The sequence below is a fragment of the Hyla sarda genome, chromosome 7 (genome assembly GCF_029499605.1).
Source record: "Hyla sarda isolate aHylSar1 chromosome 7, aHylSar1.hap1, whole genome shotgun sequence".
Lineage (NCBI taxonomy): Eukaryota > Metazoa > Chordata > Amphibia > Anura > Hylidae > Hyla > Hyla sarda.
The window spans coordinates 152,173,183-152,187,178 of NC_079195.1; the positions used below are offsets into that span (position 1 = coordinate 152,173,183).

Sequence of the window (13,996 nt, forward strand, 5' to 3'; positions counted from 1 at the left end):
TTCAGAAGCCGCGATTTCCTCCTTCAGGTCCGTTATTGCTTTCTGCAAACGTTGTACCGTCAGAACAATTATATCTAAAGAGCACTTGTTCAGAATGCGTTCAAAGTCTTTGCAAAAGGCTTCGTCCTCAGCAAACAAAGTCGGTCTCAGGTTAACCCTTAGGCCGCGAGGGATACGACTCGTTCTATGGTATTCAGCAAGAGTTACATTATGTAGCTCATATGCAACAAGGCGACGGCTCGCTTTCTCAAGTCCCCGGCGTTTCAATTCATCCACCGGGGTTTTCAGATATTCCGCAGCAGTAGGTGTCAGAGAAATAATCCTATTAGCCTCTTCATCGCTGCAGGATAACATACTATAAATGCTTGGTGTGCACGTACCCAATAGAATATAGTCCAAGGTGAGTGGTCGGCACTACCAAAAAACAGGTGCACGAGGGAAATGTAGAAACTTAATAGTAGGAGTCCCGGCACTCAAATGAATCTTTCTTTTCTTCTTATTTATTGAATATTTGCAATATCACATAGAGTGAGACGCAGTACGCGTTACGGCATGAAAGCCTTTCTCAACTGCACAAAGCAAAAGCATCACATGACGAGTATATAACACATGGAGGCTAATTACAATTCATTAGTAACCATGACTACAAGCATAAACAAAACAATAAAAAAAGGGAGAATGCTATTACATAGAGATACAAAAAGCAAAAAGCCCAAATACTTATATTTTTTCTTATGTTTTTTCATGTCCTCGCCTTGTAAAAAAATCCATTCACATTGGTCTCTAGACATAAATCCACTATACGGTGTGGCAATCTATTGTTCCCGATACCTGCACATTTTAAAAAAATGGGTCATAACATTGCACAATTACAATATCAGGTATTGGAGGAGATAGTGCCTCCTCGTAGAGGGGGGAGTTTGAAGAAGCTCCTCCTGAAACGGGAGGCCCACTGGATCCACAAATTAGGGACCCTCGAGCCGAGAGGGTTGAATCGCGAATATGAAATAGCGAGATTACTCTGAAGTTTTTTTATGTTTGCTCATTTTTGTCGGTAATATAATATACTTTTCAGATTTTTTTGATTTTATTTCTAGAGACCAATGTGAATGGATTTTTTTTACAAGGCGAGTACATGAAAAAACATAAGAAAAAATATAAGTATTTGGGCTTTTTGCATCTCTATGTAATAGCATTCTCCCTTTTTTTCTTGTTTTGTTTATGCTTGTAGTCATGGTTACTAATGAATTGTAATTAGCCTCCATGTGTTATATACTAGTCATGTGATGCTTTTGCTTTGTGCAGTTGAGAAAGTAACACGTACTGCAAATATTGCAATATTGATATTGCAAATATTCAATCAATAAGAAGAAAAGAAAGATTCATTTGAGTGCCAGGAATCCTACTTTATTAAGTTTCTACATTTCCCTCGTGCACCTGTTTTTTGGTAGTGCCGACCACTCACCTTGTACTATATTTGAGCATGCACACCTCATGGTGAGCACTTCAATCCTGCTGCAATCCTTTGCTGTAGAGGGGCACACTGTCCCAACAACTGGTGTGATCTAGTGAGCCAACTCATATGAAAGTCAGTTACCCCTAGTTGGGATAAGGGGGGACACTAACAGCTTAGCGATATGCAAACATGTACAGTATCTCACATATGTGAGAAAACCTCTCACATTTTTGTGAATATTTTATTGTATCTTTTCATGTGACAACACTGAATTACACTCTGCTACAAAGTACAGTAGTGAGTACACCGCCTGAATACCAGTGTTTAATGTTGCTGACCCTTAAAAAACTCAAAACACAGACATTAAACCATTAAACACACAAGTCTAAACCTTGGCAACAAAGTGAGTACACCCCTAAATGGAAATGTCCAAATTGGGATCAAAGTGCCACTATTTTGTGTTGCCACCATTATTTTTAAGCTCTACCTTAAGCTTCTGAGGCATTACGTTCACCAGAGCTTACCAAGTTGCCACTGGAGTTCTCTACCACTCCTCCATAACGACATCACAGAGGTGGTGGATGTTAGACCTTGTGATCCCAAGCCTTCCGTTTAACCCGTTAACGACCATGGATGTCTATGCTCGTCCATGTGCCGTTAATGGGGTATGACTCGGGCTGCCGACTCGAGCCCGCGTCATACCGGCAGGCCCCCAGCTGATTCTTGTGGCTGGGGGCCGGCATTAATAGCCGAGATGCGGCGATCACTGCGACCGGCTATTAACCCTTTAGATCGCCGCTGTCAAAGGTGACAGCGCCGTCTAAAAGTGCCTTTATCCCATCCCTGGTGGTCCAGTGGGGGGGGGGGGGGGTCGATCCACTGTGGAGGTAGCTGGCGGGCTTACCTCTCCTCCTGTGCCGGCTCTGGTGCTAAGAATGAATGATAAAGTCTGGCAGGACCAGGCTTTATCAACCGAGCGCATGGCACACAGATCAATGTGGTTCTATGGAACCACATTGATCTGTATGAGGAATCAAATGATTCCTCCTAAAAGTCCCCTAAGGGGATTAAAAGTGTAAAAAAAAAATTAAAAATAAAGTTTAAAAACACACACATTAACCCCCTTCCTTATGAAAAGTTTAAATCACCCCCCTTTTCCCAGATTCCATATAAAAAATATATGAACAGAATAAAAATAAACATATGTCATATCGCCGCGTGCATAAATATCCGAACTATAAAATATATTGTTAATTAAACCGCACGGTCAATGTCGTACGCGCAAGTTGAATCACTGCCCTGTGCTCTGCTTCAGTATGTCACAGTACACATTGGCATTCATGTTTCCCCAAGTGAACTGTATCTCCCCAGTGCCAGCAACACTCATGCTGGACCAGACCAGGATATTCCCACTATCATGCTTAACTGCAGGCAATATACAAGTATCTTTGTACTTCTCACCTGGTTACTGCTATACATGCTTGACACCATCTGAATAAATTTACAGGGTGGGCCATTTATATGGATACACCTTAATACAATGAGAATAGTTGGTGATATTAACTTCCGGTTTGTAGCACATTAGTATATGTGAGTGGGGCAAACCTTTCAAGATGGGTGGTGACCACGGCAGCCATTTTGAAGTCGGCCATTTTGAATTCAACTTTAGTTTTTTTCAATAGGAACAGGGTCATGTGACACATCAAACTTATTGGGAATTTCACAAGAAAAACAATGATGTGCTTGGTTTTAACGTTTTAGCGCCCCCTTCCCATAGACTTTCGCTGAGGGGGCGGGCGTGACGTCACGATGGGGGCGGGCGTGACATCACGAGGGGCGGCTCTGAACACGGAAGCCCGCACACAGAGTTCGGAACAATAAACTTCCGGACGCTGCAAGCAGAGCTTCCGACACAGGACTGCGGAGTACCCCTTTAATTTGCTTATCTTGGGAAAACTGTTCACAGGCTTTCTTGTGCATCATCTTTAGAAGAGGCTTACTTCTGGGATGATTGGTCTGACATGTAGATCAAATTTGATGCAGTGTGCAGAGTATAGTCTAAGCACTGACAGACTGACCCCCCCCCCCCCCCCCCCCCCCAACCAACCTCTGCAACAATTCTGGCAGCATCCTGAGCATGTGCACTTAACTTTTTTGTATGGTCTTGCCATTCATACTGCAGCTCAGTATAGGGTCTTGGCAATCTTCTTATAGCCTAGGCCATCATAATGTAGACGCAACAATGTTTTTTTTTCAGGTCTCAGAGTTCTTCCCATGCTGCCATGCTGAACTTCGAGTGACCAGTATTAGAGAGTGTGAGAGTGATAACACCACCTGTAAGACATTGTTTACCATTCACAGACATTATAAAACTTAGACATTATAAAACTTGTGTCACATGACACCGGGGAGGAAAAATTGCTGAGACAATTTGAACATTACCACTTAGGGGTCTACTCACTTTTGTTTCCAGGGCTCAGACATCAATGGCTGTGTGCTCAGTTATTTTAAGGGGGACAGCAGCATAAAACAGTGTTACACAGGCTGTGCACTTACTACACACTACATTGTAGCAGAGTGTCACATGAAAAAATGTGAGGGTGCACTTACCCATGTGAGATACTGTATATTTCCTCTGATAGGACTTCAAACTGGCATGTTCAGCAGGATACTGCTCACCCACACACAGCAAGGCTTCCCCAGGAATGTCTCCACCAGTGTGAAAAATTTCTTTGGACTGCCTGGCTTCAAGATTTAAGGGCTAAATATAATCCTGTCTAAACACTAATACATATAACGCATATTAAAATTTATCAGTAATGCATAAACATTTATACATTCTTTGTGTAAGCTAGCTTCATCAACCTACCTACATGAGTAAAGGATCTACAGGCCCAACTGCACCAACTAAGGGCAAATGTGAAATGTGCCGCAGGATGCCATACAAAACTTGTATGCCTCCATGGCCAACCGTATCTCATCTTCTATTCAAGCTAAAGGCATCCTAACAGGGTCCTACATGATACTTTTAACTGTACAGTTTTTCCTATTAAACGTTTAATCCTTTTGCACTATTATTGTATTTACTTGTATCATCATTGCATTTACACAAATAGTACCGTATATACTCGCGTATAAGCCGACCCGAGTATAAGCCGAGACCCCTAATTTCAACCCAAAATCCCAGGAAAAGTTATTGACTCGAGTATAAGCCTAGGGTGGGAAATACATCATCCCCCCTGTCATCATCCAGACCCGTCATTAACATCCTCATCATCATCACCGCCTGTCATCATCCAGACCCTCATCATCACCTGTCATCATCCCCTTGTCATCATCCCACACATCCCCCCTTCCTCATCCCCTTGTCATCATCCCCACCCCCCTTCATCATCCCCTTGTCATCATCCCACACCCCCCCTTCATCATCCCCTTGTCATCATCCCACACCCCCCCTTCATCATCCCCTTGTCATCATCCCACACCCCCCCTTCATCATCCCCTTGTCATCATCCCACCCCCCCCTTCATCATCCCCTTGTCATCATCCCCACCCCCCTTCATCATCCCACACCCCCCCTTCATCATCCTCTTGTCATCATCCGCCCTCAGTGGTCTTCAACCTGCGGACCTCCAGAGGTTTCAAAACTACAACTCCCAGCAAGCCCGGGCAGCCATCGGCTGTCCGGGCTTGCTGGGAGTTGTAGTTTTGAAACCTCCGGAGGTCCGCAGGTTGAAGACCACTGCGGCCTTCGACATCATCCAGCCCCCTCTCACCCCCCTTTAGTTCTGTACAGTACTCACCTCCGCCCGGCGCTGGTCCGGTGCTGCAGGACTGTCCGGAGAGGAGGTGGTCCGGTGGGATAGTGGTTCCGGGCTGCTATCTTCACTGGGGGCGCCTCTTCTCCGCGCTGCGGGCCCGGAATAGAGGCATTGCCTTGACAATGACGCAGAAGTACGTTGACAATGAACGTACCTCTGCGTCGTTGTCAAGGCAACGTGACTATTCTGGGGCCAGGCCCGAAGCGCTTAGAAGAGGCCTCCCCGGTGAAGATAGCAGCCCGGAACCACTATCCCACCGGACCACCTCCTCTCTGGACAGTCCTGCAGCACAGGACCAGTGCCGAGCGGAGGTGAGTACTGTACAGAACTAAAGGGGGGTGAGAGGGGGCTGGATGATGTCGAAGGCCGCAGTGGTCTTCAACCTGCGGACCTCCGAAGGTTTCAAAACTACAACTCCCAGCAAGCCCGGACAGCCGATGGCTGCCCGGGCTTGCTGGGAGTTGTAGTTTTGAAACCTCTGGAGGTCCGCAGGTTGAAGACCACTGCGGGTGGAGAGTTCACTCGAGTATAAGCCGAGGGGGGTGTTTTCAGCACGAAAAATCGTGCTGAAAAACTCGGCTTATACTCGAGTATATACGGTATTATTTAATTCCAACAACTTCTTGGTTTGTTATATTTTTATTAATGAGTATCTGTTGTCAAAGTTTTTATACTGACCCAACAGGAGAAAAGCGTCTGTTGCTCCGGCGGATACCATTTTTGAAGTTTTTTCCTTATTTCTCTATAATACAACATTGTACAGAATGTCTATACCTCTGTAGTATGTTACTTGAGAAACCCCTTTGTGTTGCCATACAGCACATTAAGAAGAGAGCTCTGTCAATTTGTTTTATGTCAAGAGACTACTGATATTGCATAGCTTTTAAAGGGTTAAATTAAATAAGAAAAAAATATATATTAATTTCCCACAGAAGGAGCTCTTAGCCCTTGGGTTGCGTAGGATAGTCCCTACACTCTCTCGTTAATGGTTATTTGTAACCAAAAGCTGTAAAACCTTGGCTCATCATAAAGCTGGGCTTCTAACAATTTGTCTTTCTACAGATGATTTGCGGAAGGAAATGGAAGTAACAAACCTGAAAGAAACTTTGGAAAAACTTTGTGGACACAGCAGCAGCAATGTAATCAAACAGGCCAGCAAAGTTCTGCGGATTATGGAACATTCAAGGCACAACAGTGACCACTTCTTTCCATAGTTTTAATATTATGCTTAAATAGCCAAGCTTGCTTCAAGAACCTAAGAATAGAGTTAGCCACAATCTCTGCACCAGCCCATGTAGCAACCTGCCTCTAGATTAAAATATTTTAGCAACTCTCAGATAGTAATGTAAAAAAATATGAATAAGTACAATATTTATTAAGCATGGATTTCCAATAGTGTTGCAACATAGAGTGATCTATTTCACTGAATGGTAATATTAAGATTCATTATTTATTTTCTCCTATATTCATACTAGTTCTGAATTACTGTAGATGTAAAGTGACCTTTTTAAAGACCTATTTTGTCATAGCGTGTACGTGTACAATTCTTTTTTAAATAAATGTAATTTCTTGTTCAGTATTTTTGTCTGTAATGTACAAATCCAGAGCCTTGGCATGATCAAGCAATAGTGGTGAATATTATTATGGCAAATATCATATAGCGCAGATCTGAATTTATTAGTATTCTGCCACTGCCCATGAAATTAGAAAGGAAATTGATGTATTTCTGGTATAGAGGAAAAAAAAAAAAAAACTACTTTTGTCCATTGGACAATGCTTGAAATTAATGTGAGTGGCTAAACCATTATAACAGATACAGATTAAGGATAACATGCTCATAAAAAAAAATATCTTGGCAACATTTTTATACAACTAGGTCTTCATCATCCAGTGTTTCTAGATTCTCCAATGAACTTACATTGCACCTTCCAGTGACTTTGTGGAACTAGCTGTTGTGTGTGTGCATGAGGAATAGCAGTTTTCTGGCCACTGTATGGCTTACATCTGCCATTTTTTCATCAGTTACTTTTAGCAATGTTAGTTTTTGCATGGACTATCTTCTAGAATGTCTCCTGCACAAGGTACAGAAAGAAGAGATCATGCTATCCTACCTCTATATAGCTTATCACCCCAAGCAGAAGTTGTAGAATTAATGATGTATACGTTCAAACGCTGTTTCCACACAATGCACTTCTATTGCTTGTTAATTCTATACATTATAACCTGACTGTAATTCGACACACACAGTACAGGATATGCAGTAATTCCTAACACTGATAACATCAGTTAAGAAAAAGTTGTTATAACAACAAATAAAAACAACATGTTAGAAAAAAAGACCTTTATTTAAAAATAGTTTTCTATTTGCCATATGTCCTCTAGTAAATCAGTAACACATGAAACCACGAACACAGTGTTAATATGGTGATACAAGTATATGTGATGGAAGGGAGTGACACAGAAAAAACTGCCTTGGGAGTACTTAAAGGGGTACTCCCGTGGAAAACTTTTTTTTTTTTAAATCAACTGGTGCCAGAAAGTTAAACTGATTTGTAAATCAAAAAATAGTATCGATTGTGTGCAGCTCACAAAAAACAGGGGACGAGGTTAACTGAGATGCTTTTCAGTCTCCCACCTGTACTAACAGGTATGTGATGGAGGAATGGATTCACTAGATGATAATTATAAAATGTATTTGTACAAATATAGCCAATCCACAAACCGCAGGGCCCTACGGATGTGTAATGGGATTACAATAAAATATTACATTCAGTAATGACTTCTGCCCATATTCAATCATGCAAAAACTCAATTTAAATAGTGCAAATAATATGCGACTAATGCCAAATATTAAAAATAAATAAATAAATAAATTTAACAAAAAAGATAATGTTCTGGTAGCCGTCCTGTAACAAAAAAGTTTTTTGTACTACTGCTTTATTCACATTTTGCGTTTTACTTGCGATTTATTTGGATTAATTATTTGGATATTTTTCTGGACATTATCTGGATATCTTTTGATGGAACATCTATTATTACAGCTGTGACAGAAATAAGAGACTATCTCCACTCAGCGGTACGGACTATAAGTCCCAGCATGACCTTGTAAACTGTGTACGAATCCCCGCTTATTTGTATCATCATTGAAACCACCCTTGGAACTTCTATCTACTCACCTGTATACGGCTCACACCGGCCTTAGAGGTCAGCTGACTGAAATCAGCTGACCCGTGACATCACACGGCACCAGGGATTACCGAAGAACACACTGTGAGTAGCGGCTGCATCGAGACACGCTATCTCTGCATCCTCCAGCGTATGGACTGAACCTCTAGATACCGGGACCCCAAACTTCAAGGGTGGTGAGTGGCACACAGTGCTGAGAACGTTTTCCTTTTCAGGATTAAATAGCGGAGACGGTTATATACTTGATCGTGCCAGAAAATATACAGTTTAATACTATTACCGCACAGGAGGAATATATGTTTCCTTTCCAGGATTAAAAACTGTTATAATTTACCCTTGGATATAGATTGCCTACGGAACTGTCACAAGCTGTCTATGAAACTGATATACGATATCCAGAGATTTGCCACATCATCCTTTTTTGTTACAGGATTTGTCACATCATTCTTTTTTGTTACAGGACAGCTACCAGAACATTATCTTTTTTGTTAAATTTATTTATCTATTTATTTATTTTTATTTTTAATATTTGTCATTAGTCGCATATTATTTGCACTATTTAGATTGAGTTTTTGCATGATTGAATATGGGCAGAAGTAATTACTGAATGTAATATTTTATTGTAATCCCATTACACATCCGTAGGGCCCTGCGGTTTGTGGATTGGCTATATTTGTACAAATAAATTTTATAATTATCGTCTAGTGAATCCATTCCTCCATCACATACCTGTTTGTACAGGTGGGAGACTGAGGACTGAGTACTCTCTTGATTTGTAAATCACTTCTATTAAAACATCTTAATCCTTCCAGTACTTTTTAGGGTCTGTATACTGAAGAGAGATCCAAAAAAGAAATGCATTTCCTCTAATGTCATTACCACAGTGCTCTCTGTTGACCTCTGCTGTCCATTTTTAGGAAGTGTCCAGAGCAGCATATGTTTGCTATGGGGATTTTCTCCTGCTCTGGACAGTTCCTAAAATGGACAGCAGAGGTCAGCAGAGAGCACTGTGGTCATGACATCAGAGGAAATGCATTTCTTTTTTGGATTTCTCTTCAGTATACAGCCCCTAAAAAGTACTGGAAGATTTTTTAATAGAAGTGATTTACAAATCTGTAACTTTCTGGCACCAGTTGAGCACCCCTTTAAAGTGTACCTGTTGTTTTCAAGAAACAAAATTCTTATGATTGGTCGGGGTCTGAGTGTTGAGAACCCTGCTGATCTCTACAAAGATTAATAACCAGAAAAAGTCACTTAGCAACTGGAACCTAAGGGGTTAAACATTTTTAACTGTGAAGTTCTTTGCAAAAGGGTAAATTAACAAAGGGGGTACCAAGAATGGAAAAAGCAGTCTAATAAAAATAGTGCAAAAAAATTTTCAATAAATAAATGCCTTTGTCCCGTTAGTTCATGCAAATAAAACTAACAGCTCGTAGCCAGAACTGGAAGCTCAGATGAGATCTTGAATTTTTATTTTTCTTCCCTGCAGTATTCATGGAATTCTGAAATAATATTTGCATGAACTAAAAGAGTGCCATGTTTTGTCTTTTTGCACTATTTCTACTAAAAAGTGGAAGGCCTCCCACCTCTCTCTCTGCTTTGTGTCTGAGATGGTCCCATAGACATACATTATGTAATGTTAGTCATGTGAAAGACCAAGTGAGAACAAACACTATGCATTTCCTTCTCCTGGCTCATCCTTCTGATCGACTGGCGTCTGAGTGATCAAAACTTTTGATTTCTCTCTACCACATATCAAAAGTATTTTAAAAGGACAGTGCCCAATTATATAATGTATATCTACACTTCCAATCACCTGTCCAACCTAACTATCTGGCATAGATAGGCATTCTTCACAATGGAATGCACTTTTAATGAAATTTTACACACTTACAACATATTTACAGTGCTCTACAGCTTAAGTCTACAAAGTAAATAGATTTACAAATATTTTGCTTCACTTATCTTGTACTGATTTTAAATCATAAAATAAGTTGCACTCCATAAAAAAAAATTATTCTGTATTGAAAGTTTAGCTGGATTTATGTTAACCTAGGAGTGGTGCATGGTGCATTGGGGTTCAGATAAAAGGTACCCTGAAAAGGCATGTTGACACAACAGATTTTCACTAGGAAGTACATTTTTTACCTAATTCACAGTAAAGGTAATTTTATATACACTTTTTTTTTCATGAGACAATGACCTAGAAAAATTGGAGAGTAACAAAAAGAAGAACAATACTGGTAAAAAGTGATAACTTAATAAAAAAAAATATTTAAGAGAATAATACTGTTGTAATAAAAGAAAATTAACAGAAAGGAGCATATTAAGAAAAAAGAAAAAAAAATCCTGTAAAAAACATGTGATTTGATGTTTGTTACAAAATATTCTAGTGGCTATAGGAAACAGAAAATTCTGAGAAAAAAATCGAGAGTCTAGAGAAAAACTTTTTCTAAAATCTCATGTTGTAGATATAAAACTTTGGGACAATTAATATATCCATCTAATTAAATAAAAATACAAAATTAAAAATAAATAGGATGAGAGAAAAGGGGCATATAAATGTAGTCAAATGACATGTAAGACTGGCACTCACATCACTCATGGAATTAAATGCATAAAAAATTAGGTTACAGGTGAAAATTTTTAATAAAAACCCATCTAAATTGTGGAAGTAAATATGGTATCTACATACTGAACTGTTCTTGTAGCTAAACTACCTCAGTCGTGCAACACAAATGCTTAGAAGATAAAATTCACATATATAGAACATCACACACCAGTCCAGTAAGTAAAGTCAATGAAAAAAAAAAACTATTGTACAAAAAGTTAAGGCTCAGTTACATAGATTTCCAACACTCTGTAAAAGTGTTTTACTTAAAGAGTACCTGTCACCAAAGGATCAATTCTAAACTAACTCACACTATGTTCCCTAACTCCTCCGAACACCCCCCTTGCACTGTAACATACCTTTATTCTTGCTCACATACAGTGTTCTCCGGGCAGGAGGAAGTGGGCATTCCCCAGCAGGCACAACATCACTGAAGCCTGCTGGGGGACCCCTTCTGCCCTCTCCTCTCTGCACTGAGTTCTCCTGCAGAGGGAGGGTGGAGCCTGGTGACGTGGCCTTATCTGAGGGAGCATGCCACGCAGTGGGCTCATCACTCGCTCCCACCTGTCTGATTGACAGCCAGTGAGCGAGAGCTGTGCCTTACTATGTGCCAAAGCACTTCCTGAGTTTGGTTGCCTGCCAGGCCGGGAGGAGACCAAACTAACAGCATTAGTTGTGGAAGGGAACAGAACAGAACCACCTAGTGGCCGTTATTCAAATGAATTTAAAACATATAAAAGAAGTTGAAAATTTTTAGAGAGTGGATTGGCAAAGTGTCTTCTAATTACATAAGCAACGATATAGTAAAAGTTTAATTTGGTGACATGTACTCTTTAAACACCCTTTGTACCCAAGAGGTTAAACGGAATGGAAAGAGAATAAGATTGTAGATTTAGGATTATTTAGCGTTTCTTTAGGGAGTGTTATTGTAAATATTACTGATGACCAGTAAACGCCTTGATTCAATTGCAGACTGCATCTGGGTTGCTGGAGGATCGTGTTTTAAATTGCGTAGTATGAACCTGCAGAGTGGGAGAGTTGAACTTGAATGGTGCCTGCTCTTTATTTTTGTATTATTTTTTGTCTTGAAGTCCAAAATCTATGGCATTGCTCATATGGTGCAGATTTTGCACCATGAAAAAAACTGAGACTTGTCACTTATTGATATAGTTTACACATGTAAACAAAGCTGAGAAGTGAGTATGCATATCAGTCATACTGAATGGGGCTACATTTTTGTCTAACACCACAGCAAAGTTAGCAGCATATAACCTGAAAATCAGCTGCAGAAATCAGGAAAATCTGTTGTATGAACAGGCCCTAAAAGTTGAACAAAGCAGTAATATGGTCAAAGATAAGCTGGTAGGGGGCATAAAAAGCCTTTACAAAGCAGATAAATCAGTACAATAAATAGAATATTCAGAGAAAATTTTGGGAAATTTTAAAGGAGAGAAAAAAACTTTTTAAGGGAAAAAAAAAAAAACAACAAGATGGAGACCAGTCACAACAAAACGAAACTGAAACACTTTATCGCTGCAGCGACCTAGAGACAGAAATGCATATGCATATTGCTTTTCTTTAAAATTTACATTCTCAGTATTTGAATCAGATTCTCAGATGTCTTTCATAAAGGTCTAACTATACCATAGTATTCAAACTACATTACAAACATATTAAGGGAGACACTCTGTAAACACTACAGAGGACAGTGCACTGTTACAAGTGGATCTAGATAGGTTGGAGGTTTGGGCTGGGAAGTGGCAGATGAGGTTCAACACTGATCAATGTAAGGTAATGCACATGGGGAAGAAAAATCCGGGCTGGGATTATGTATTAAATGGGACAACACTTGGGACGACTGACATGGAAAAGGACTTAGGTCTTAGTTAACAGTAAATTTAGCTGTAGTGACCAGTGTCGGGCAGCTGCTGCCAAGGCTAATAAAATCATGGGGTGCATCAATAGGGGCATAGATGCCCAAGACAAGGAAATAATTCTACCATTGTACAAATCACTAGTCAGACCACACATAGAATACTGTGTACAGTACTGGGCACCAGTGTACAAGAAAGATATAGTGGAGCTGGAGAGGGTTCAAAGATGATCAACCAGAATAATACGGGGAATGGGAGGACTACAGTACCCAGAAAGATTATCAGAATTAGGGTTATTTGGTTTAGAAAAAAGAAGGCTTAGGGGAGACCTAATAACTATGTATAAATATATCAGGGGGCAGTACAGATATCTCTCCCATGATCTATTTATACCCAGGACTGTATCCATAACAAGGGGGCATCCTCTACGTCTAGAGGAAAGAAGGTTTCTACACCAGCACAGATGGGGGTTCTTTACTGTAAGAGCAGTGAGACTGTGGAATTCTCTCCCAGAGGAGGTGGTCATGATGAACTCTGTAATAGAGTTCAAAAAGGGTCTGGATGCATTCTTGGAGAGTAATAACATCATTGGTTATGTTTACTAGATTTATAGGGACCGAAGATTGATCCAGGGATTCGGGAAGGAATTTTTACCTCTAGTATGAGGGTTTTTTGCCTTCCTCTGGATCAACTCAACTCAATAGGGACTTATTAGGGTTATAGTTTGAACTTGATGGACTCTGGTCTTTCTTCAACCTTACTATGTTACTATGTAAACCTTGTGCAAAGGAAAAGTTGCCCAGTTGCCCATATATTGCCCAATCAATCAGCTGGCTTCTTTAATTTTCAACAAGGCCTCTGCAAAATGAAAGAAGTGATCTGATTGGTTGCTATGGGCAACTTTTCCTCTGGACAGGTTTTGATAAATCTCCCCCATTATCATTATAAAATAACATATTCCTTATTTGTTTATTTCAATTTTTCTGGAATTTTTTTTTTCATCTCTAAGAATGTTTAGTCTCAATATGGCTGTATGTGGAAAATAAAA

General features: G+C 40.1%; 1 protein-coding gene across 2 annotated transcripts in view; it reads left to right on the forward strand.

Moving 5' to 3' along the window:
- LOC130282579 (rap1 GTPase-GDP dissociation stimulator 1-A-like) overlaps nucleotides 1-6,856 on the forward strand; it is a 475,415-nt gene extending 468,559 nt beyond the window's left edge. For both annotated transcript variants that reach the window (XM_056530939.1, XM_056530940.1), the window contains one exon: nucleotides 6,340-6,856. In XM_056530939.1, coding sequence (XP_056386914.1) covers nucleotides 6,340-6,491 — 152 coding nt within the window. In that variant the 3' untranslated portion in view covers nucleotides 6,492-6,856. The remainder of the gene's footprint in view (nucleotides 1-6,339) is intronic.
- Nucleotides 6,857-13,996: the final 7,140 nt, after the last annotated feature.